We start from the raw sequence: 26,712 nt of genomic DNA, 5'->3' as shown, positions 1-26,712 counted from the left end.
GAGGCACAGGGAGGGTGGTGAGAACTTGAGGGTTGCATGTGTCCTTTTTCCTCAGGGAAGAGACTGCTTTGTGAGGGGACCCCCAGAGATTTCCTTTTGATGGGTTGCCAGGGCCCCTCAAGGCTCTGCATCCTTTTGATGGCTGCCACCCACAGCAGCTCACCCCACAAACACTGTGGGCTGTCACTCCTCCCTCTCCACCACCCAAGGGTCCAGACCTCAGGAGTGGTTGTTTTACTTAAGAGAGGGTAGGGGAAGGAGCTGGCTTCAAGTCCCAAAACAGGTGCTGGGGTGGGGAGGGGAGGGAAGCCACCTTGGCGAGAGTCCCCCGGATGGGGTCACATTCCAGAACAACTGATCTTAGAGCCATCTGGTCACAGAGGCTCATAAATAGATCATCCCCTTTCAGAGGGAAAAAGCGTCTGCAGGCTGGCCTGGGTCCCAGCTGGCTGCAAGCCCTGTCACTAATTCACTGAGTGATGCTGGGAACACACAGCCTCTCTCACAGGTGGTTTTCTCACCTGTAAGAGAACATTGGACTGGGTGACCCCACATGCCTTCCAGCCCTGGTATTCTGAGGCCCTGTGGTCTCCAGTGGGTGGCCTCTGCCTACACAGCCTTGGCAGGTGGCCAGGGGGAGCCTGTCACTCACTGTCTTTTCTGGTCGTGTGTGGATCTCCACATCTAGCAAGGGGCTGGCAGCCACCTGGGCTCCCGCGGTTCATAAAAGGGTGGAAAATTACTCATAGACTCTTGAAAAAGACCACTCTTTCCCAGCCCCTGACCTGTCCTCTCTCCGCAGGTCGGCTGAGGGGTTGGGGGCGGCAGCCAGGGGAAGGTCTGCTGCAGGCTCACGGGCCACTCTGCCTGGCTGGTTGCCTGCGCCTGGCACCTCTCACTGCCTCCAGACAGTTCCACAACCAAGCCATTCCAAGTCATGCACTTCCATTCCATAATACAAGTGACTGCAGGGGAAGGAGAAGGTTCTCAGGGATGGGACTTTCTATAGAAGGTCTTTAGGGCCTAAGGAACAGGGAGCAATGGACAGCTGATGACACTGCTGCACATCTGAACTGAGACCAGGCGGCTGGACCTTCTCTGAGGAAAAGGGCACATGTGGCCCTCAAGCTCTCTCCAGCTCCCTGTGCCTCTTAGAAGAGAGGAACTCTCTCTGGAGGTATTTTTGGGGTGTCCTACCTTCTTGCTTGATGAGTAGGGAGTGCAGCACCTTCTAGGATTGGAGGCCTCTGGGGATCCTCAGCAGAGGTGACCTCAGCCTCAGCCCCATCTTCAGAGCCAAGCTCTGCTTCAGGCCCCCCCAGCTGCCGCTCTTTCACTCCTCACTCTCACAGTTCCACAAGGGTCGCCTCCATTTCTTATCTTCCAATCTGGCCTCCATGGCCCTCCAGCCCATCAGAAGGGGGAGATGCTTCTGCTCTGGTACTACCCGGCCCCTGTCTCATTTGATCTTAGAGAAGCACCTGGCAACATTGAGCCCTCTCTCCTGAAAGTGCTCACTACCCCCTGCTGTGAAAACTCCCTCTCCTGGCTCTCTCCACCTCTAGCCACTCTTCTTCCTTCTCTGCCTCCTCTCCTCCCCATCTTCTTCTCCTTAACATTTCTTCTTCTTCCTCCTCCTCCTAGGGATTGAACCCAGAGGAGCTTTACCACTGAGCTACATCCCAGTCCTTTATGTGAGTTGTTGAGGCTGGTCTTGAACTTAAGGTCACTCTGCCTCAGCCTCCCAAATCACTGGAATTGCAGGTGTGCGCCACTCTGCCCAGCTCGGCTATCTTCTTTGCAGGGCTTCTCTTCCCCCGCCCATCCTATAAGTGGCATAATTCTTTGGGGGCTCTGTCCTGTCTCTTTGTTCTAGCTACTCTTAGATTCTCTTTGGGCAGTATTTTTTTTTTTAATATGCCCATGGACTCCATACCCACCTGTCTGTTGATGGTTCCTACCTCTACATCTCCAGACTAGATTGACCCAACACACTGCACAATGGGCTCTCCTCTAGATTGACCCAACTCACTGCATGATGGGCTCTCCACTTGGATGACCCAGTAGTGCCTCAAATTGAACATTTCCCAAAGTAAGCCCCTGCCTTCCTTCCCATGAATGGTCCTTCTCCATCTCTGTTCTAGGAAATAACACACTCATTTAGTTCCCTAATTCAGAAACATAGGTGTCATCTTTGACTTTCACCTCTCCTACATCCAATCAATCAAGTTCCAGAGACTATATATTCTGAATGTTCTAGAACAAGTCTTCTCTTATTTCCTTGTACCCATGTTTATCTATTGCCATCACCCTTTGCCTGGACTGCAAACTAACTGGCCTCCTGACTCCATTTCAAACATAACCAAACTCTTCCCCATGCTGCATCCAGATGGGTCTTTTAAAAATAAAAAAAAAAAATAATAATAATAATTATTATTATTACCATGGATTGAACTCAGGGGTACTTAGTCATTGAGCCACATTTCTGGCCCTTCTCTTATTTTTTATTTTGAGACAGGGTCTCACTAAGTTGCTTAGGGCCATGCTAAGTTGCTGAGGCTGGCTTTGAACTTGCAATCCTCCTGCCTAAGCCTCCTGAGCCACTGGGATTACAGGCATGCACCACCCACAAGCCAGGTGGCTCTTAAAACACGAATCTGATCATGTCACTCCCCTGCTGAAATTTCTTCAGTGGCTCCCAGTCATCCTGAAGACAAAGCCCAAACTTGCTGGCTAAGTTACAAGACATACCACAGCTTGGCTCCTGCCTGTCACTCACTCCTCCCCTCCCACTCCACACTGTAGCTGGACAGCAGTTTGCATTTCTCTTGGGCCTGCAGCTCTTGCTCCTGCTGCTCACTGTCTGCTCTAGCTGGGATGCTCACTCCAGTCTCTTCTCACCTAAAAGCTCATTCCTCTTACCTCCAACCATCCTTCAGGTCTTGGCTTGCACTTCTCATCCTGCGGGAGCCTTGGCTGATTCCCCAGATTCATTCTGGTGCCTCTGAGATGCAAAAGCACTGTGATGCTACCATTGTCCCCTATTTTGCTGTTGTACTCTACGCAATCCTCTGAGTCCCATGGAGACTGTGCATCTTTTTTTTTTTTTTAAATTCAGGACTCCCTGTACCCAGTACTGTGCTTGGCACACACTAGGCACCCAGTGATCACTACCAAAGATCCTGTACTCCTTGCTCACTTGGCAATGGGGGCAGGACACCCTTAGGATGCCTCTTGAGAAAGATGGAGAAGACACAGAAGATGAGTAGAGGGAGCTCAGGGACCAGGCTTGCGCTTTTTCTCAGGGAAGAAACTGCTTTGCTAGGGGACAGTATAATGGTATAAGTTAATGAATGAGGACCCAGGTCAGAGAGGTTAAGCAATTGCCCAGGAACATGCAACTTGTAAGACCTTGAGCTTGAGTTTTAACTCAGACAAGTCTGATCCTGAGCACATGCTTAATCTGCCACTGCTTTCTCCTTCCCTCCAGATCCTTCCTCAAAACGCCCAAGAGTTTTGAGGATGGAGGAGGGAGGTGTGGTATGCAAGGCCCCTCCTGCCCTCCACGGTCACTTTCAGAGGAGTTGGGACGGATGACATCTCTGAGAAGGGCCGAAGAGCAGAAAAGCTGTCCAAGGGGTTTGAAATGAGAAGAACTCAGCACACAGCGCTGCTGGCTTCCAGGAGAGTGTGTGGGCTAGGCCTCCACCATCCGACAGTGTGTCGCCAAGGTCTGCACCTTAGAATATGTGTCACCCTAAATAAAACAGAATAAACTTGTTACTTGCGAAAAAGCCATTCAATATCTTCCAAAGCCAAGAATAACATTATTTAGAACTACCTGCTACTTGAGAAAGATCTATGACTCTGCAGCCCGCCGCCTTCATGGAGAACAGACATTTTCCTGAAATGAAGAGGCAGGGGCTGGGGAAGCAACTGCTAGGCTGACTACTTGGGGGCATTCATAATTTCCGGAGCTCCAGGCTAGATAGGGGGAGGAATGCAGAGGAAGCCTCCGGATCCATCGCAGCCGGGGAGCCAGGAGGCTCTTGTCCCCAGGGAACACTCCCCCCAGCCCATTCCCCTTTCCTTCCTGCTCATTCCTGCAGCTGACAGGAATGAGGCTGCTAGGCCTCCTCAGGGAGCCAAAAGGCCTTCTGGGCCAATGCAGCTGTGTCAGTCTCCAGTCCCGGCTCCAACCTGCTCCCCTGGCCCCCATTAACCTGCCTCTCAGCTACACATCTGTTAACCTGGGGCCTGAATGGCCTTATAGTAAAAACCCTTCTGAACATCTGGAGTGCAGTGGGTGGAGGGGCGGGGAGGACCCCACCTGGAAGAGAGAGGGAAAGAGAAGGAGAGAAGGAAGGTGAAGAAGGAAGGGCAATCTGCAGTGGTGACATGGGAGGCTGGATTCTCAGTTCTGACCTTTGTCAAGGTGGAAGGGATGGAAGGGGCACCATGAAGAGTGGGCCCAAGCCTCCTCCAAATCATCAGATCATACCATTTAAGTCATCCTGCTCCTCTGATCAGAAACCACAGTAAGTGCCACCCAGCCGGGCATGGTGGCACATGCCTATAATCCCAGCAGCTCAGGATGCTGAGGCAGGAGGTTCAAGCCTCAGCAACATCGAGGCCCTAAACAACTCAGTGAGACCCTGTCTCTAAATAAAATACAAAATAGGGCTGGGGATGTGGCTCAGTGGTTGAGTGCCCCTGAGTTCAATTCCTGGTAAGAAAGAAAGAGAGAGAGAGAGAGAGGAGAGAGAGAGAGAAAAGAAACCACTGGATATCCCTGGGGCAGAATTTTCTTTGAGGTACTTCTGCTTTCACTCCGGTATCCCTGCCCTTTATTTCAGCAAGGAAACCTGTCCCCTTTCCCTCTGCCTCAAACCCATCCTCTTCTATCTCCAAGCCTTGGCTTAAGCTGTTTCTCAGGCGAGGCTGCTTTCCCCTTCCTTTCTGCCCAAACTTGTCTCTACTGCCTACGTGGATACAGTACTCATCTCCTCTAGAAAGTCCCCCTAGAATGGTTCCGTCTGAACTTGAGGCCTGATGGGCACAGGGGAACACTAAGTACCAGAGCCAGAGGTTTTCAGTCTTCCTAACTTTTTTCTCATCTCTTAGTCTTAACTTTTCCATCTGTAAAGTGGGTGTGGGCCCTGGTCTTCATGTGATGAACCCAAGCACTCTGATAACCAAAAGGTCCAGTGGGTGCTCTGCAGGAGGATTGCTCTGGATTTCAGCCAACACCACCTGAGACAAATACCTGGCTGGACCCTGACTCTGCCAACTCTACCTGTGGCCAACAGCACGAAGAAGAACCTGTCAGAACTCAGGGAGACAGCGAGGGGAATGGCGTGGGCACAGACGAGCAATACCCTTTAGGAATTGCCAAATAGGAAACTAAATAGTGAGCTTTTGGGAAATCTGGTGAGTTCTGAGAAAGAGCTCCATGCCCAGCCCAGGGCAGATGGGGCACCCTTCCTGGCCGGTCCTTCTTCCTAGTAAGACCTGACAAGCATTCAAATCTGACTGTGTCCAAGCTCCTCTGAATTTTCAAAGTGAGGAGGGGAAGGGGTAAGCCTTGGGAGCAATTGCAGGGGTTGAGCACTGCACCAGGCTCGAGCTTGGGCATCTCACCCACTCCTTCATTTCACCATATCCAGCCTGGGAGACCTTGACCCGGGGACCTGCATGCTTGGGTTCTGGCTCAGCCTGAGACTCTAGATTGCAGCAGCCTGGGGAATCTGTCTCCTTCCAGCTGAAAGGATGCTATGGGATTTTGGAGTCTTTCTCTGAAAATGGCTGCTGCTCTTCCTTGAATGTTAGCTTGGTCATTTTCTAGATGCAACATCCCAGACAAATTGTCTAAACATTTTGAGCCTCAGTTCTGACCTTCGTACACTGGGAATAATGAAGTGGTCATTTTGAAGATTCATGAGATGATGTAGAGAGGGACTGGGCACTAGGTACAACACAGTACCAGATACAACCACAGTAACTGCTGCTCCTGATACAAGTGTTACTGCTGGACTTCTATGGCATCATCAATTTCCACTGTGAGGGGGCACTGAGGTTAGATCATTTGGGCAGCTCAGTTCTAGAAACCCTGGCTTGAGGACCCAGAGTATGATAGACTTCAGGGGCAAGGATTTGGGTCCTTCCCCTGCCAGACTTTCCTGCAAAACTAGATTGTCCAGAAAAGGACAGATGCTTCTCCAACCCTTGAGCTCAGAACTGGCCTTCTGGGTAGACAATTACTACAGCAGTGATGCCCTAGGATCATTCCTTCTACGGCCTTTTCATCATGAAGATCTGTGTTGGGCACCTTCACTGAGATGCACCTGCCTTCAGTGCGATTATCATCAAATGAGAGGTTCAAGGCATGTTCACAAACAGCTGGTGCTAGAATAAAGCAGGTGCCTATGAGAGGTCCAGAGCATCCTGGGAAGGACAGCAGCTAGCATTCGTTGGCCATTAGCTATGTGCCAGGTGCTGTGCTAGGTTTTGAAGGTGGAAGAGGAGTTGAACTGGTGCAGATGAAAGGGCAGATTTGCTAGGAGAGGAAGAGCCCAGGCAAAGAGTAAAGGCAGTAACTTGGGGGCGTAGGAGGAAAAGGACTTTGGATCTGGAGCACAGCAGCTTGATTTGGAGCAGGCCTAGCTTCCTGCGCTTACAGTGCTGCCTGCCTGACTGTGGACTCCAGAGTCTCTGCTGGTGGTCATATGTGAGGCTAGTTGGAGACCACTGCAAGATAAGACCTGGATTATAGCAATGGCCATTGGGGCAGGTTGAGAGGACACAGCCTTGAGATTCCAATGACAGGGCCTGGGGACTGATTATGTAGGAGATCCAGGGAAAGATGGGCTGCAGGGAAAGTGGATTGAAGCAAATGAGTTTTCTCCCACTGCACACTCCCAAATCTTTCTCTCCTCAGTGCCCTTCTCTGCTCTGGCTGCAGGCTCTGTGGAGCACTCCCTTGCTGGCTCCCTTTGTCCCAGCACTCCAACAGCCTGGGACTTAATTATACACTGACGCACTTTGTTTTTAAAAAACATGTTTATTTTTGTTCTGACTCATTGTAGAAAATTTAGAAAATACAAAAAATAAAAAGAAGAAAATAAAAATCATCCACCATCCTACCACCCAGACACAACGCTCGTTAACATTTCTGTGTTTCTCTGTGAACACACGGACTCTTCCGAACACATGTGCATCCTGTATGATACATGATAGTACCTTATGTTGGAATCTGGTGTAGTCTCTTCAAACTCCATCACTAGTTTAAGAATTTTAACTTCTAAATGTTTTTGAAAATGGTGATATAATTCACACAGCAGAAAATTTACTCTTTTAAGTATGCAATTCAGCAGTTGTTAGTGTACTTATAAGGTTGGACAACCTTTCCTACTAACTCTCAAACATTTTCATCACCCTCCAAAGACGAACTTTACTCAATTACAGTCCTTCCCCATCTCCCTTCCCCCACCCCCTGACAGCCACTTATTGACTGTCTCTGGATCGTTCTATCCTGGACATTTCTTATAAATAGAGTTACACAACATGTAGCTTTTTCTGCATGGCTTTTAAAACCTCACGTAATGTTTTCAAAGATCATCCATGTCTTATTAGCATGTATCAGTACTTTCTTTCTTTTATTTTTTATTGTTATTATTTTTTACCTTGTTCCTTTTGATAGTTTAATAGCTGAATAATATTCTTTCACATGGCTAAATCGTATTTTGTTTTATCTACATATCAGTTGATGGACAATTAGGTTAGTTCTACTTTTTGGTGTTCTTTTATTTCTTTCAACAATATTTTATAGCTTTTAGAGTATAGGCATTGCATTTTTTTAAAAAAATTATTCTTAGATATTTTATCCTTGTTAGTGCTATTATAAATGGAATCGTTTTTCTTATTTCCTTTTTCAGGTTGCTCATCGCAAGTGTATATAAATACTAATGAGTTTTGAATATTGATACAACTTTTCTGTACTTATTTATTAGCTCTGACAATTCCTCTGTGGATTTTAATTAAGTCCCTGTCTATTTTTCTCACTTTCTATTTTATGATATGCAGTTTAGTTTTATTTCTTGAGAGTGCCCCCAATTCCCCTGCCAAAAAAAGTGCCTTAGGGATCTCAATTGTAATTACATTGTCTATAAATTGAATTGTAGAGGCTTTACATATTTATTATTTCTTTTAATTCAGAACATCTTTTAGGGGGCTGGGGGTGTAGCCTAGTGACAGAGCACTTGCCGAGCATGCACAAGGCCCTAGGTTTGATCCCTAGCACCTAAACAACAAAAACCCCACATATTTTACATATCTTGGTAATCTTTCTGTAGTTCTAGCTTTTTTTTTTACTAAGGACCCATATATTTCATTTGGTTTGTTTGTTTATTTTTTTATTTTGGTACTGGGGGTTGAACCCAGGTGTGTTCAACCACTGAGCTACATCCCCAAGACCTTTTATTTTTATTTATTTGTTCTTTTGATATATACATGACAGTACAGTGTATTTTGACATATTATACATACATGGAGTATAACTTGTACTAATTAGGATCCCATTCTTGTGGTTGTACATGATGTGATGTTTCACTGGTCAAGTATTCATATATGAACTTAGGAAAGTTATGTCCCATTTATTCCACTGTCTTTCCTAATCCTGTGCCCTCTCCCTTGCCTTCATTCCCCTTTGTCTAATCCAATGAACTTCTCTTCTTCCCTCCTCCCCCACCCGTATTGTGTGTTACCATCCACATATCAGAGAAAACATTGGAGACTGGCTTTCTCATAGCTTCAGAGGCTCCAATTCCATTCATTTACCAGCAAATGCCATAATTTCATTCTTCTTTATGGCTGAGTAATATTTCATTGTGTATATATACCACATTTTCCTTATCCATTCATCTGTTTTAATTTTGAGATAGTCTCTATAAGTTGCTCAAGACTTCACTAAATTGCTGAGACTGACCTCAAACTTGTGATTCTCCTGCCTCAGTTGACTGAGTCTGTAGGTCTTCAGCATACCTGACAAAGACTGCTATATTTCTTGTTAGATTTAGCTCATAAAGTTTATTGAGTCTTCCTGTTTATGAATTTTTTTGTTTGTTTGTTTTTGATGGCTATCACTGGTGGGGAGGGGATGTTTCACTATTGTCTCCTGCTCATTTTTGGAAATTTAGGAAAGTATTAGGGTGTTTGTTGTCTTAGTTCATTTTCTGTTACTATAATGAAATACTTGAAGCTTGGTAATAGAATGTGATATTTAAATATTTAAATCCTATTAAAATATTCATAAATGACAATGAGCTATATCTTGTGTTCTGTGCTATCCTTGGTAGCTTTTGTTATTAAGTTAAACTGAGTAAATCAATGCCTTTATATTTATGTGGTGCTGAGGATTGAACCCAGGGCCTCACACATGCTAGGCAAGCATTCTACCACTGAGCCACAACTCTAGCTTATTAATGAGAATTGTTTCTTACTTGAAAGTTTGGAGCAGTTTAGTGATAAATTGCCTGGTTCCAGAAACTTTGGGTTCTGGGAAGCAAATTCTTTGGTAATGTTTCTCGTTTATTCTTTAGTGTTTGATTTCATCTGTTTTTTTATTTCTTAGTTGAAGCATTATATTTTCCTGAAAATCATCCATTTCATTAAAATCTTTTTTCACTCTGCTAATAAATGCAATGATTTTTGAGGAAACGGTTCTCTTCTGGGAAAAATAGAAACGATGCGTTTTGTCTCCCTTCCATCACGTTTTATACTTTCTTTCTTAATGTTTAGCTGCTGTTTCCATTTGTTCATTCCTCCTCCCCCTCCTCATCCTTCTCTCTCCTTGGGACTCCTCTGTCTCACGTTGAGTCATCTTGGATTCTCCAAACTCTGAACGCCATCTCCTCAACTCAACTCGGAGTGAACCCAGGTTCTGTTTGGGTTCCCTCTCTTCTTGAGGAAGCCTAGAAGCTCTCTCTGGGCAGCAAGCTAGGGCAGTCCTATAGCTCTATCATTTGTCTCTTTTCTCTCTGGAATCATTATCCAGTGCTGCCTGTTGTCCAGTCCCTGAAGCCAGTGGTTTTCTGGTGGCAGAGGGCTGGGCCCAGTTCCTGCGGCTCCATCTCGTCTAGAGATGGAAGTCAAGTACTCCTCATTCTTGAGTTCTCTATTATCTCCCTTGATTGCCTCTTTTATGTCTTTAATTTTTCCTTGAGCCAAGAACAATACAGGGCTACTCTATTTTCTAATCCCTTACATGGTTAATATATTTTTTGTGGACTTCACAAACAATAGTCCAACTAACTCAATAAAAAAAAAAAATCCTTGACTCGTGATCTATTTTTTTCTCTCATAATTCTATAGATATAGCATCATTTTCTCTCTAACATGTAGTCTATCAGAAATTTGTGAGGTCAGCCTTACCATTTTATTTCTCTGAGGACAGCATGTTTCTTCTTTATGGGTGCATATGAGTTCTTTTTCTTTATCTTTACAACCAAAAATTTTTAAAATATATATTTTTAGTTGTAGATGCACATAATACCTTTATTTAATTTATTTATTTTTATGTGGTGCTGAGGGTCGAATCCAATGCCTCACATGTACTAGGCAAACGCTCTACCACCAAGCTACAACCCCAGCCCTCATAACTGAAAATTTTGCCAGACTATGTGTCAGCATAAATCTTTTTCATTTGGTTTGTTTGTAACACAATGAGCATTTAAAATCGGTATTATTTTTTCAGCTTCAAAAAAAATTTTTTTTTAAATTTATAACAATTGTGTGCTTCTGTTTCTGTTCCATTTGCTCTGGTTTAATCCTCTGAGAATACCTGCAGTTCTTAAGTTCAAAATTCAATTATCTTTCCTATTTGCCTCATCTTCATTTTTATAACTTTCATCTCTTTGTCCTTTTATTCCAACTTCAAAGAGAGCATCTCATGTTTGATTTCCCATTGCTTATTCAGTTTTTTTTTTTTTTTTTGTGGAGCCAATTCTATTCTTTATCACTTACAATGTGAATTTGAATTTGCTCTTTTAACTTTCCTTTTCCTGCAAGCTGCCCACAGCCCACCTAGCTCTGTTGGCATTTCCAGTAGTCTTTGAAATGCACCTTTATTTTTTCTATTTTATACTGTACTTCTGTCTCCGCTTCTTTTTCTTTTTTATGCATTTTTGTTCCAATTTCACAGAGGTCATGATTATTCATACCTTATTGAGGATGCTAAATAACTTCTATCCCATTTCAAAGATGTGATCTTCTGGCATGATACTATTATCTCTTCCTTGTGTTTAAAAAAATACTGTTTTTTTTCAGAATTTAAAAAATTGCTTTTTAATTTTTTCTCATCTTTATAGGAAATAATTTTTGTACACATAGCTCACATTTTGTCTATTAATTCACCCATTGATGGATACTGGGTTGTTCCCACCTGTTGGCTATTGTGAATAATGCTACTATGATTAGGAGTGTGTAAATATCTTTTTTCTCCTTATCTTTGAATAGAAAAAAAAAATCTTGCTGGGTGTGGTGATGCATGCCTGTAATCCAAGTGGCTCTGGAGGCTAAGGCAGGAGGATCGCAAGTTCAAAGCCAAGCTCAGCAACTTAGTGAGGCCCTGAGCAACTTAGCAAGACCTTGTCTCAAAATAAAAAATAAAAAGAGCTGGAGATGTGACTCAGTGGTTGAGAGTCCCTGAATTCAATCCCTGGTACCAAAAAAAAAAAAAATCATATTTAGAAGTACTAAATGTCACTAGAGAGGTGATGTGAATTTCCCATGGCTTTGCTTTCTGTCCTCCCAGGGCTTCTCCGATTTATAGCTGGAAAGCAGGTCGGCGTGCACAATTCCCAGGCCAATTTTTAGTGTCTAAGCAGATATTCATCTGGATTAACTTTGATATCTGATGGAATCTTATCCTTCGCCCAGTAATTGGTTATCTGATTGTCTTCACCAGGGTGTGAATCAGACTCTCCATACCAGTGATTTGCTACCTTGGCCAAACATTAGAACCACCAGAGGAAATTGTGAACACCTTAATCTTCACCCTGAGCCTTTGACAGAATTTCTGGGGCTAGACCCAGGTATCAGTGTTTTGAAAAGTTCCTTAGGTGACGTGACTGGGATGCCAAAATAGAGAAGCTCTGCTTTACCTCAGGATATATAGCCACCAGGGCTATCACAGCCATTGCCTTGAGTAAGACCACCTCCCAGGATAAAGGTGCCAATTCCAGACCCTTCCCCTCCTTCCTTCCACAGTATTTTCTAGAAGTTGAAGTCTCTGAGTGAATACATAAATCTGGGCTGGGGTGGTAGGGTGGATGGTATACTGGCCTCAAAAAGTATCATTGATATTGGGTTCAGTTTTTGGATTCTGATTCAAAATAGACGGACGGGAGGTCTTTTCTCATCTTCTACCTTATGGGGACAGTGCTGCTCTGTCTCACAAGGCAAAACAGGAACACCACCCATTATCAGCTATCGTCCCTAGTCCCACTGAACTAGGGTTAGCAGAGATGTCAGATTCTGGGTAAGTGTTACTTTTGGTCCAGGTCTAAGTTTTCATTCTTTCCCCTTGTATTTCACATGTGTTTAGTAAGAAGGTTGTTAGGTTTCCCTCCATTTTAGCTGCACGCATTTTGAGTGTGTTTAACTTGTTCCCTTCCTTTCCTTACTAGGTTGGAGGAGAGGGACTCTGTCCAGATTCCCTGTGTGTCAATGCTTTGGCACAGGGTGGGGGTGTGGAGGGTGCTTAGGGGTCAGTCAATCAGGAGGAGAGGCTGAATACAGGAGGGAACAGAAACATGAGGGTCAGGTCAGAGACTCTAGGAAGAGGCATTTTAAGCAGAGCTTTGAAGAGAGGAGAGAGAAACAGGAGCAGCGGCCTCTGCAAAGATATAGGGATAAATAACCATGGACTCTTAAACAAGGAGGCACCCAGAGAGGCATATTTGCAGATGAAATGGATAATTGGAAGGACCTTCTCAGAAATGAGGCTAGTGAGAGAATCTTTTCAGGGAAGGGATCTCGAAGGCCAAGCTCAAGAGTTTGGAGTTGCCTGGAAGCTATAGATGATTCTAAGCAAGAGACAAACAAGATGACAACATGGACGGGGATGACTGTGTAGCCTGTGTGAGTTTATGTAGGGATGGGTGGAGGGATGGAGGCAGGGCGACTGAAGAGGAGAGGATTCTTATCATGAAGACGTGACTTCTCCAGTTCTCACATAGATCCACGGAGAGTGGAAAGCTCTCTGGAATGAAGGAGGAGAAATAAACTGTGGGAAGGATGGGAACCCTGAGTGAGGTAAACCAGAGCAAATATGGGCTTTCCCTGCTGACTTCTTCTCCCCTTCTCTCTTGGTCCCTTTAGAAGTGTTCATATGTGACTTGGTTTTCCCTGATGCCATTACTATAGGGTCTACTAATCGTGTCTTCAAAATACGGGAATGTCACTTATATTCCCTGAGCCACTGACATCACTGCTCTGAGTCTTGGGAGAAAAGTTAGGAAAATCCCTGTCTGCCTCTTCCTCCACCAACCACAGCTGCCTTCGCCAAGGGCAGGCATCCAGGCCCCGGGCAACCGCAGGACCCAGCTCCCAAACACACGTCAGACAGCCAGAAAGGTCCCCAGAAACCAGCCTGGTGTCTGGAATCCAATGGCTAGAGGACAGGGGATAGATGAGATGGCTTTTTGTAGTCCCCGCCCCAGGATTCCGGGATTGTCACCCACAAAGCTGGCCTTGTGCCCAGATCTGTAGGTCTGTGTCTTCAGGGCAGCTCCTGAAGGACACACAGTCTCCCGCCCGCCTCCCTCCTGGAGGCGCCTAATTATTTTTATATATTGCTGCCGAATAGAACACAAGGAATGGCTTGCAGGAATGCTCAGGTATCGTCCTTTGATGTGTACAAAGGAAGCGGCTTCTCTGCCTCCCGGGGCTCTTGCACACCCATCAATTCTCCTGACAGATGGAGGGAAGGGTAGCTTGGGCATTAGCATGGCCCGGAGAACAAGTTGGAATTGCCTTCATTTTAATATTCCTGTTTTGATCTATTGGAAGGCCGACAGTGAGAGGGGAAGGATCTTATTAGGTGGCGTACATCAGAATTGGTACAGTCCCTTTCCTCCAGCAAACCCAGACCTTCCCTGTGAAGGAAGTGGGAGAGAAACCGGATGCTGGAGCCCTCGGCTACCCTCTTCTCAATCCCAGCTGGGAACAAAAAGGGTGACCGGAGGCCCCTTTACTGCCTCAGCCCACCCGTGCAGGGAAGCCTGTGTTCTCTCTCCAAGCTCCTGATGGCTCACTCAGCTCCTCTCTGCTCCCCATGCTCTCTGTCACCATGGGACCCATCCCCCAAGAGGGCCCAGGCTCTGGCTCCCAAGAGTTTTAGTGTTTGGATTCTTCAGAACTTGAGTGTGTTGTCTGAGGGCCTGGTGGATTCTGGATGTGGAAAGTCACTGCTGGGGCCCACAGGAAGAGACCCAAGTGTTGGATGCCGCTGAGAAGTGGCTCATGGCACTTGAGCCCTTCCCAGGACTCAGCCCGAGACCCGGGGAGGGTGTCTGCTGTTATCCCTATGGCACTGTCTATTGGGCAGGGGTTAAAAAACAGCTTCTCCCCAGAGACAAGAGCAGGGAGAAGGGGGCACTAGACTCAAAGAACCCCAGACTCAAAGGCCACAACCTTCTCTGGCTCTGCCATGTCTTTACTTTGGCCCTGGCCAAGTCACTTGGCCCTTGAGGAGTCCCTGGTTGAGAGGGGTCCTTTCAGTTTTCATTTCTATGGCTATGGTCCATTCTCAGAAAGCACTTCTCTGGATAGTGCTGGCAGTGCCCATAATTTTCTTTCTTTCTTTTTTTTTTTTTTTTTTTTTGTGGTGCTAAGGATGGAACCCAGGGCCTGGAGCATGCTAGGCAAGTGCTCTACCACTGAGCTACACACCCCCAGCTCAGTGCCCATAAATTTATCAATAAGAAATACAGATCTAACATCCCATGTGAGCAAATTTTGGGGAAAGACGGGCCCAAAATCAAAGTGCGCATTTGGGTAAAGTCATTCAAAGGTCCAAAGTTGGCCTCTCCTTCCTCCATCTCTGCTGACATCCTTCCCAGCACTTAGGTCCAGAGCTCCCTGCATTCCAAGTCTGGGTCTCATTTTCAGAAGCTTCTCTCAAAAAGCTGTTCTCCACTAAAAGCTTACTGAATAGTACTTGCCAGATTAAAAAAACACACACACACAATAGCAAGCAACTTCTATATTCTAAAAAAGGAATATTGTCCAAATGGTGAATTTTAATCATCTTGAGATGCTCATGGGGCGTGGGGTGGAGTTGGCTGCTAGGGCCCTGTATGACATCACAGGGGGCCTGCTCATCAAGCTCCCTGTCTTGGGGACGCAGGGACACAGAACAGAAGAATTTGTCCAAAGAAGGCTTCTAGTCTTAGAAGGACAGAGCCACAAGGACCCTTAAGCTAACCCGTCCTCATACAGGTATAGAAACTAACACAGGAAGAGGAGGTACCTAAAGTAACAGAGCCCCAACAGAGTTGTCTTTCTCAATCTTTAATCTCCCAATTGCTACAAGAGTTCAGATCCATCAAGCCCTCGGGGACCAGCACATTCTCTTCCCAATGGACAAGCTCTTCTTTCCTCACTCTCCACCTTAGCCGGTACCTCTGCACCCGTCCTCCCACTCTCCCATGTTGGGCTTTGGCCAGCATCTCTGCACATACTTTTCTCTCTGCCAGAAATGCTCACTCCCCTGTCCACCTGGTAAAAATTCAGGTATTCTTCAAATGTCACCTTTTCTGGAAAAAAAAAGTTACCTCTTCCCAGAAGCCTGTCCTGCCCTTCCTGGCCTAATGATTTGCATGGTTCATTTTATTCCCTCAGTTCTCAGTACACATCACATCCAGACACACTCCTCCTGCTCTCTGACACATGAGCGCACACACACTGCATCACAATTGGTTGTTTATTTATCTTCATTAATGCACTATGAGTTCCTCAAGGGCTGGAACCAAATCTCAAGTTATCTCACTGTCCCTAATGTATTGCATGGAGCTTAGCTAATTTCTTAGAGATGTCCAGGATGATGGCCACTAGCTGCCTGTGTCAATTAAAATGAATGAAATTTGGTTTCTCAGTAATGTCAGCCACATTGGAAGTGCTCAATACCCACATGTGCCTAGGGGCTACGATTTGGGACAGTACTCTTTCTCTCTTCACAGAGCTCCATAGGACAGTGATGTTTCTGAGGAGACCAAAACCATATAGTACCCTACATTCGTCCTTGGTGGGCCTGGGGAGGCCTTTGCTGCTCTGACTGCACAGGTGCTGGTACCTGGCACAGAAAAGGTGCTTGAAGAAGAACTTCCTGGAACTGGGGGTGGAGCACCATCACATGGGTTCTGGGTTTGTTTACTCTATCTAGGTCCTGATTGGGGTGCAGCTCCAAAACCTGGTTCCCTAAGGGCCTCTGCTGGTGCTACTCCCCTTAGCTGACAGATGTCTCTCTGTAGGGAGGGAAGGGCCTTTCAGGACAAGCTCTGCTGCTCAAGTCTTAATAAGGGAAAGCTTATCAAAAGCCCAGATTGTGTGGTGGCCATTTGAAGATGAAGATCCCTGGTTCAAGGGTTCCCCGGCTCTTCCCTCCAGCACCCTAAACCATCCTAGGACAAGGATAAGGTGCACTGGCTGTGGGCAAGGGTGACCTCTCCGGCCTCCCATGGCCCCCTGACCTGGGAGACTGGGGTGGTGAACACACTTCACACATACATCACAGATGGTGTTCCAGAGTTGTGGCCCCTGAGAGCCAACCCTTTGTCCTGAGCAGCCTAGGATTATGGGTTATGGACATAGATGGGGTTTTAGCCTTGGGAAACTAGCATAATTTTCCTTGATTCCTCCCACTTTCCCTGACTCCACCTTCTCCACTCTCCTGGGCCCTGTCTTCCAAGACCCTTACCTCCTCCTAGGAAAACAGCTCTGACTCATGCACTTGAACCAGGCATCCCACCACCTCCCCGCCTTCTGCCCCAACCTGTCCCACCTGACCCAGTCTCAACCCCGTGGCCTTGATCATCTTCCTAAAATACAACTCAACAGTCGCTCTACCATAATCTGCCCTTCTCCACCTTCCCCTACCTGGCTCGGCCCCTTCTCATGCACTTCCAAACGCTGACTGTTCACTAAGTACCTTCCTGCTCTAGGTTTTGCTCATTCTGTTATTTCCGCCTCATGTATTTTCTCTTTCCCTAAGAAAACTCCTCCTACCTTGAGAGCCAGCTTTAGCTTCACTTCCTCTGGGAGGCCTTCCTGGATTCCCCCAGGCTGAAAGAGTGTGTCCCAGCTCCGAGAGTGTTTCCCACACACTCAAAGTGTGTGTCTCAGTCTAGCCACAGGTTTAAAGCCAAAGGCTCTGGAGTCAGACTGATGGCTTCACCTCCCTGAGCCTCCTTTTCTGCATGCAAAGGGGGAATAATAGGGTGCCTAGTCCATGGGGCTGGGGAAGATTAAATATGATCGTATGTGTAAAACATCCAGCACACCTGCTAACCAGCTATTTCTCACTAAATGTGAGCGAAGTCTTTTATGTTGTTTTATTAGGTCATAAATTAAATGGTCCAAGAGCTTTTGTGGAGAGGGACTCTTGTTATTCAAGTTGGGACCCCCGACTGAGCAGAGTGCTGGCATAAGAGTAGGCCTTCGGTGAACATTTATTGGATTTATTTTATTGATTGACATCATCTGTAATGAGGGGCATTTCAGAGGACCTGATAGGCACTGGGGGAGAGAGCTGGGAGGGTAGGGGCTTTGTAGAGCCCTCAAGAAACCATGAAGGGCCTTTGCAGGAGGCACACTGCAGCCTCTGTAAGGGAACTTAACAGGGGTGTCATTGTGTGCAAAGGCACAGGAATACTCGAGTTTAAGCTGGCTGTGTCATGGATGCAGCCTGCTTGGTCTCTAGTTGGACACGCCCTCTTGTCAAGCAGGACTAAGGCACGGGCAGGGAGTGCTCCCATCTTAGGGCCCCGTGACCCTCCCAGCAAAGGTTGACAGCACTGGTGGCCGGTGCTGGTGCAGGAGTGGGGGCCCCTCCTCACCACTCTGCAGGTGCCAGCCTGCTCCCTGCTGGAACCCTCACCTTTTCTGGCAGGCTCCTGGTCAGGGCTGTTGGTTCCTCCAGGCAATCAACGGTTCCCACGTGAAATATTTTCCCTATAGAATAACCATTTCCATAGTGGCTGAGGGTTTTTTTTTTTTTTAATATCTTCCCCCTTCTGCCCTATCCTTTTCTCCAGCTCCAGAACATGAGCCCCCTCCTGCTTTCTTCCCTCTCTTCCTTCCCCATGTTCTACTGAAAGTCAGTTCTGTGCCTATACTGTGCTGAGGCGGGGTTTAGGGATGAAAATACAGCCCTTGGCCCAGGGCAGACAATAACTGTAGGTCAAATGAGCAGTCCTGGTCCTCAAGGTCTCTCCCCTGCCAACCTCTCCCTCCCCCTCACATACACATGAGAAGGCCTGGCCCACAACTTTGAAGGAGTTTTGGGGTCCGGAGCAGGACTGACTTCATGGGCTGAGCCTGCATCCGGCCCGGGCCCAGACCTCAGAGGGGCCTGTGCTGGGTTAACACTGTTATTGTCCTCTTGAAATTCTTGATAATTTTGAACAGGGTTTTTCGTTCTCATTTTGTATTGGGTCCTTCAGATTTTATGTAACCGGTCCTACTCAGGAGGGTAGAGAGAAGGAGGTAGACAAACTGGGGCAAGAAGTGGGCAGAGAAAACCATGCAGGACAGATGGCAAGGGCTCCCTTCTCTGAACTTTCCATCTGAAATGGAACCTCGTCCATCCTTTCTCTGCAAAAAACCGATGGGCTGATGAGGGAAAGGAACACCCCAGGTCTTAAGACTTGCATAAGATATTGTCTTAGGGTGGAGGGGTCACATCAGGGGGTGGTGGAAACTCTGGAAGCCTCATCTGCCTCTTGCTGGAGGAGCAGTGGAGCCCCCCCCCCCCCCCGCCATGAGCCCCAGCCTCCTTCCGGCCCACCTTTCCTCATGAATGCTGGTCCTCAACCTCCATCTTCTCCTGAGGATCTCTGTCCCACCTCTGTGTCTTCTTGAATCAAAGGCTCAGAGCTGGAGAGGGGAAGAAGTCACGGCTGACCTGAGTGAAACAAAAGAGAAGGACACCGGCCCTCTCCCCCTGCTGTCCTCCTGGTTTTCTTTGGGGTCCATTGGTCTTTAGATTCAAGGTCAGCCTGTGCTCAGGAAGAAGGTACTTGTAACCAGCACTGGAACTCTCCATGCACAATTTCTTTTAAAGAATACCTGGTGATATCCATGGGTCAGTTGGTGGTCTACTACGAGTCCCAAATCTGTCCCTTCTGTCTCGTGTTTGACTAATATCTGGTGGGATATGATGGATTAGAGAAAAACAATCTAGAAAGGGCTCATTAGATCGATCTAGGCCTCTGTGGGTGGTAAGAGCTCCCTGGTTCCCAAATAGAAATGTGTCTCCTGCAGTATTTCTGCCCCCCATCATTTTGGGAAAGACAGATTGGCAAAGTAGAGTTTGAGCTCCAGCATGCCACCCAATTGGGACATTTGTCTTGATTTCTCAGGCCAACAGCCTCCTCATGTGAGTGACTCTGACAGATCCCTTCAGGTTCTGATATAATGTGATTCTAAGTTTATACTATTGTCCTTCTGGGTCACTATGAGCAAGTAACTTCCTGCTGTCTAATCTAAAGCTCTTCTGCTATATCTTGCTCCCTGTTAGGTCCTCATCTTACTTTAGTCAAGTGGGACCAGGTCTCCATGTTCCCAGCAATCCCCAAAGTCCTACAGAGAGATGACTTTCACACCACCCACCCCTTGGTAGTGGAGAGAAGGGCTCCCACTCTCGCTTCCTCCCATCCTGCCCCAGACGCAGCCCTAGGCTGGGGGAGCTGAGGAGCAGTTTGGCCCTGCTGTTTCTCCTCACACAGGCAAGCCTGAACTGGCCCACGAGGGCCCTGCTAATCTACCCCATTACCGCAGGTAAGAATTATAATCAGAAAGCACTCGAGGGGCCAAGGCCCACGTGGGAGAAAGAGAAGCGCTGTTGATTTTATTCCAGAGCTTAATTGGTATAATTGCTCTCTTCCTCCTGCCAAGCCAGAGATGGGATCAGCTCTCCCACCTGCTGATGGGGAACTGCTCAGAAAGTTCTCTTAGTCTCAAATGGCAGATTCTGATGGTTGCTCAGAGGCTCCTCCGGCTCCTTTCCAACTCCAGGTGGCAGGAGAACCGAGGGTCCCCCTACCCTGGAGGGCTGGGGACCTTAGTGGAGCCTGAGCCCTGGCTCAAGGGGGCTGGGAGGGTTTCTTCAATGATCACTCCATCCCACCAGGAGGACTAGTAGGAGGAGGTGGGGAGGGACTTCTCTGTAGCCAAGGTGCTGACATTTGGGGGACCCTGAGAATCACAGCATCCCAGAATGGGGAGAGGGGAGAAGGTAGAAGCTGGCGTTGATCCTTTCCCCACTCCTGCTTTCTCCCTGTTCCTCCCTGCGTTTTCTGGGGAGTCTACCTCTAAAGGGGTGTTTTGTCCTCACAAAGTCACCAGGACCTATAATTGTCAAGTACCTATAATTGTCTATTGCAATAGATATCACATTTAATACTAACACTATTCAATAATTTAATTTTTTAAAAAGGCCCTAAAACATGAATGCATTTAGGAATCAATGAATCACCCTGGGGACCCCAGGGCTTATCTGGATAGTCTCCTTGTTAGAAGGGGAGAAGGAAAAGGGGTACAGTCAAGAACCCAGTGCCACAGGAGGGGGGTCTATTGCTAGATCTGTCCAAAGTTAAGTCTACATTCCATCCACACTCCCAGGAGCTCCCTGAATCGGAGTTGCTAGATGAAATACAAATCTCAGCAAAGCACAGTGGTGCACACCTATAAACCCAGCTACTTCGGAGTCTGAGGCAGGAGAATCACAAGTTCAAGGCCAGCCTGAGCACTTAGTGAGACCCTTTCTCAAAATAAAAATAAGCTAGTAAAACAAAAAAGGCCGTGGATGTAGCTCAGTGGTAGAGTGCCCCTGGGTTAAAACCCTAGTAATAAACAAACAAGCAGACAGACAAATCTTGTATGGGAACTACTTATACTAAAAAGGTTTCCTCATTTATCTGAAATTCAGATTTCACTGGGCATCGTCCCAAATGTTGCAAGGGACATAATTTATGCTAAAAGTTACTTGTTATTTATCTGAAACTCAAATTTAAATGGACAGCATGTGTTTTTATTCCCTATCTCTGGCAATATCTCCTCAGCTCTTGGGTCACTCCCAAGTCCACCTGGCCTGAGTGAAAGACCTGGACTCCCTCTCACCCCCACAAGCAGCAGCAACAGGGCTGCAGGTCCCTCCCCTCCCCAGCCCGCTCCTCCACCTCACCACTGCAGGAGATGGGGAAGCCAGGGCTCTCTCTGCTAGAGCAGAAGGAGGCCTGGAGGTCCTGCAGCTTCACCTTCCCTAAGAGGAGACACAGAAACCTACCCTGAGCAGGGGCCATGTTTGAACCAGTCTGGTAGAAGAGGCCCTCCCTAAGCTCTCCAGCCTGTAGGTTGCCCAAATGCAGAAGAGGGACTGATCAGAACCCTAGGTTACATGCGAGAGCATCAGTGCGTGTGTGCAGGCACACAAGTGCTCACTCATGTGCAGTCGGGTGGAAGAAGCAGCTTCCTATCTGTCTCATAGCACTTTCCCATGAGCCTCTCTAGGGCTATCTGCCAGCTCAGCCTCTGGGCTGATTTCCTGGACCTTCTCAAATAGGTGAGCAAAGTTCTCACTTCTGCCCACTCCGTGCACCTCAGTACTGGTATCAGACAGTGGGGAGGCCCATAGATTGGGGTTCCAGAGAGCCTGAGTTCAAATTCTAGCTCCGAGGCTCACTAGCTGTGTGACCTTGGGCAGCTTAATTTCTCTGTAAAATGGCACTAATAAGAACTACCTCAGGATGCCGTTGAGAGTTTCATGCTTGTATCTGGTGCTGTACTTGGCCTATGACAAAGGCTCAACAAATAGAAACAATAATAACTATTTGGTTGACACTGTAGAGCGGCACCCAGCCCAGGGCTTCAGGGAAGAAGGAATGTGATTACACTCCTTGGGGAGTCAAGTTCTAGTTACCCATTAGGCAGGGAGTTGTAGAGGGCAAGGCCTAGTCCTGCCTGACAGCCAGGCCCCAGTTCAGCCCCCTGGCTCCTGCATGCAGTGGGCTCCTGGGCCTTCTCCACTTTACCCAGTAAGGATTGGTATGGAATCTGGGCCCACTTCCCCTGCATTTTCCTGCCTTGAGGCCCTCACTCATGATATCCTGCTTCTTCCTTCTCCTGGTCTAAACCCTACCTTTCTTTAAGAAAGTCATCTCAAAATTTTCTTTGTGGTGGTCCTAAGCAGGACTTGGGACTTAGGGGTCTGTCTAAGATGGTGACCCCACTAAGAAGGCCTCCCCAGGGGTGGGAGGATGGTGTGGACATCTGCTGGTGACAGGTGAAAGGGGGAGGTATAAGAGCTCTTGCAGTGATCGGATGGATGGTCTCATGTCATTCTTTTTAATTTATGTTTAGGGTTCAATTATGAGACTGTGTGCATTTATTTAATTAACTTCTACCTAAGGAATATATTGCTTATTTGTATCAGTAACATTGCAATAGATATCACACTTAATACTAACACTACTCAATAATTTAATTTTTTAAAAAGGCCCTAAAACATGAATGAACTTATGAATAAATGAATCACCTGAAAATTAGATTAAAATTCAGGCTCTGATTTAGTAAGTCTGGAGTGGGGCCTAAGAGTCTGCATTTTTAACAAGCTCACAGATGACTAAGTGGATCATCCCTGTATCACATGCTGTGAAGCAAAGGCCTAGAGAAGAATTGGATATGTCCACTGTTGCCCTAGTGGGAGTGGGATGGTGGGGCCAGCATGACCAAATTGGGTTACATAACCCTAGGCCTCCTCAAAGGGGTGGTCAGGCAGGTATGTAAATGCCAGAGACTGTTGATGGAGTGGGGTGAGGTATTCTGGGAGGGTTCCAGGTTGGTGTAGCAATCAGTGAGGCACATAAGCAATAATTTTGTAGAGGGTGCCAATGATGGCATAATGGTTAGGGATGTGTACTTTGGAGCTGGATTGTCTGGGTTTGAATCCCATCTCTACTATGTATCAGATATTTGACCTTGGGCAAGTTACTTAACCTTTATATACCTAATTGTTTCTCACTTGCAGAGTGCGAAGCTTGCAAATATGAAATTAAAATAAGTGACTTGATCCTTAAAACCTTCTAAGAACATAAATGCACACTCAGTCGGTGGGGGCTGTAACTACACAAGGAACTGAAATTCAAGCAGGGCCGTGTGGTGGAGACTCTGTTCCTTGATGGTCAAGGTCCAGGCAGGGTAGATCTGCCTTCTAAGTATCTGCTGATGTGAACATTAAGGGAAATGGAGCTCTTTCAAAGAATATCATGTCTATGGCTGACTGAGCTGCATGGTGATGCAGTTATCATGAAGGCCAGGCAGTGTCTTGGTTTCCTGTGTGGGTGGTTGTCATTCTCCAGGCTTGGTTTTCTAAATAGGCAGGAGATAGGAGTAAGATGACACTGATATGCCATATGTAGTTTCTGACTGGTAGGAATTCAAGCACACTGAGGGTGAGGCTGGGATGAAAGGTTACTTGTGTGCAGGAAGGAAACAAAGAAGCGGAATACTTTATGAGATGCTAAAGAGACCCCCAGAGCCTCTGCATAACTTAACTGTGCCCTCCAGGCACTGTGCTATCCAGATCAAGAGCAACAGGGATTACCATTAGAACAGGGTACTTTTGGGGACTGGACACTACTGCATCAGTCAGGTTCATTTCCTGAGTTTCTAGAGCAAATGAGATGGATATGGCTGCCCCTTTCTGGACATAATCATTATGGAAAGCAACTCTCTCTTTGCTGATCTTCTGCCTCCAATATTACCCTTAGCCAATACCTACATGGTCTCTTAGGGGATCTTTCTAAAGCAAAAATCTAACCATGTCCTTCCTTAGCTCAAAACTCTCCAGGAGCTTCCTATTTTCTATAACATGGCATTGCTTATGAGACCCTTCAAACTTCTCTGTACACTTCTCTCATTCTTTCCTTCATTCCTCCTTCTGGAAGCCCTACCTGTGTGCTTTCAGGTCCCCTACAAGGCTACACTCCCTGTTTCCCACATACTGTTGCCTCTGCTTAGAGTTCTCCCCCCCCCCCCCGCCCCCCGCTTCTCCCTGACTGATCCTACTTGGCCATCAGTTCTCGATGTAAACACCGCTTTCTCCTGGAGGCAGTCCCTGACACCATGGGGCAGGTACCATAGTGCCTCATTGTGACTCTCGGTCTGGCTCCCACTGGACTGTAGGGCTCCAGGAGGAAGGACTCAGATGCTTTCTTCTTAGCAGCTGCCCTTTCTCAAACACTGCTTCTGGGACAGAATTATTAGGGTTTTCTGTCCAAGTCCCCTAGAAGCTCCCATGGTAACCTCTCTTGAGAGAAGGTGGTCCCCACACCTTTCTGTGCCTAGAAACACCTGGGGCGTTCTTTAGGGACATATTCCCAGGCCCCACCCCAGTCCTTCTGAACTCTCCCAGGGAGGGCTTGGGAGTCAGTATTTTCACAATGATCCCCAGGTGATCTAATCAGTTAGACCATGATGGATGAATGATGACCACCAGAGGACCCTGTCTGGTGTGACAGACCCTGCCAATAGAGGGTGCTCCCTGAGGCATTTTTGATCCCATCAGGTCAGGATTGATGTGAGTGGAGGGTCTTCTCTAATTGCAGCTTTCAAGGGATTCCCTGGTCAGTTTGCACTTACTGCCAAGGCTGCATGTCAGTCTGTCCACCCAGAGCTCTCTTGCTGGAGATCTCGGGTGGGCGGTGGGGAGGTTTCTCCCAAGGGGTTCAAGAGACTTGAAAGGGAGGATACTGCTAAAATGACTTAGGGAAGAGAAAGAAGCTGTACCTTCTACAAATTGATCTGTACTGTTGGGATGATAGAAAGTCACGTCCTCTACCCTTCATCCTGTGTGCCTGTGTGGGACAGCCATGGTTCAGGCCCAAGACCCCTTCAAGATAATAAAGTCCAGGAGTAGATCCATGGGTCATGGCTCAGCTTATCTGGGTCCTATGAGACCAGCTACATGGGGTGATAGCCTAAGTCCCAGATTGGAAGGCAGAGACAGTAGCACACTAATAAAAGATATCATAATTTAGGCAGACATGTAAAAAGCGAAGACAGGCAGTCTCCTTGTTTGCTGAGCTACCGGGATCTACAGACCACATCAGAAATCCTTGAGTCAGCCTGGAATCTCTGGTTGTGCACAGGCAAGACCACCTCCCATCTGTCTGGGGGAATCAGCAAACCAAGCGTTTCAATCAACCCAGCAAGAAACTCCAGGACTTTGGCAGAAGCCCCCCAGAACTCCTGGGTCCTTGAGGGGACAAGGAACAGTTGGTGCTAGGGGTGGGTGATAGAGAATGGCTTGTGTCTTTGGGGAAGCATTTTTCTTTGGTTGGGTACAGAGGGAGATTTCCCACTGTCAATGGTGTGGACATCTCTATTATCTGGCCTTAAAGTCGACAAGGTTGAAAAAAAACAATGTCACCCTCAGGAGAGTCATGGCATAGATTTGGAAGCCTGGGGGAGGGGTGGGGGGGAATACTGGTTATCCACAAATAGGCTATGGGTTCAACCTTGGGTCTGAGAGGAAGAATTAGGATCATAGATAGAAATGTCTGGCATAAAAGGAACAAGAAGTGGTTTGACATAGAGACCAAACAGGGGAACTTAAAGAAGTGGGATACAGGGTTAATAGTAGCCAAGTTTCAACTTTAGTCCCAGGATGGTTTGGAGGCCATTATTGAACCGGAGATTGATCTGCAGCCTTCCCTTCATTGACCCTCTTCCTCCTCTCTCCCACCAGGCGCCTGGATGCCAACCTCATCTCTCTGGTCCCAGAAAGGAGCTTTGAGGGGCTGTCCTCCCTCCGCCACCTCTGGCTGGATGACAATGCACTCACAGAGATCCCCGTCAGAGCCCTCAACAATCTTCCTGCCTTGCAGGCCATGACCCTGGCCCTCAACCGCATCAGCCACATCCCTGACTACGCCTTCCAGAACCTCACCAGTCTTGTGGTGCTGTGAGTGCTGTCCTGGCCCTGTCCCTGGCTACGTCCTCCTGGGCCTGGAGGCTGCATGTTTTCTCAAGTTGGACGGGAAGCCTGGCTAGCTTTGCTCTTCTCTGCATGTTGCTGAACATCCTAGTCTCCCTTTCTCCTTTGTAAGAAGAATGAGGATGTCCATCCTCCATTGACCACATTAGATTATCATGAAGTAAAATGACATTATACCTATTGAAGGGCTCCAAAAGTCACTTTAGTGCCAGAATACTATAACCAGAAAACAGGAATTAAGCTATCATTTTCTCACTATGTACATATAACAAGTCTACTATGCTAGTTGGAATAGAAAAGAATTTCTTAACTAATTTCTATCATATTTGATGATCAAATGATGCAGTCGTATACTCTGGCACAGAGATGGGGTAAATTCACCTCATTCCGCAGGTCTAAAGAAGCAAAAAAAGCCATCACTTGTAATTAGACAGCAAAGC

At 47.0% G+C, this 26,712-nt stretch overlaps 1 protein-coding gene across 5 annotated transcripts in view; it reads left to right on the top strand.

Moving 5' to 3' along the window:
- LGR6 (leucine rich repeat containing G protein-coupled receptor 6) overlaps positions 1-26,712 on the top strand; it is a 117,533-nt gene that overhangs the window by 50,291 nt on the left and 40,530 nt on the right. For all 5 annotated transcript variants that reach the window (XM_081297276.1, XM_081297277.1, XM_081297275.1 and 2 more), the window contains exon 5: positions 26,024-26,239. In XM_081297276.1, coding sequence (XP_081153402.1) covers positions 26,024-26,239 — 216 coding nt within the window. The remainder of the gene's footprint in view (positions 1-26,023; positions 26,240-26,712) is intronic.

The sequence above is a fragment of the Spermophilus citellus genome (genome assembly GCF_964194105.1).
Source record: "Spermophilus citellus genome assembly, chromosome: 6".
Taxonomy (NCBI): Eukaryota; Metazoa; Chordata; class Mammalia; order Rodentia; family Sciuridae; genus Spermophilus; species Spermophilus citellus.
Note: the sequence above shows the minus strand (reverse complement) of the source record. Positions and strands in the feature narration are given on the sequence as shown.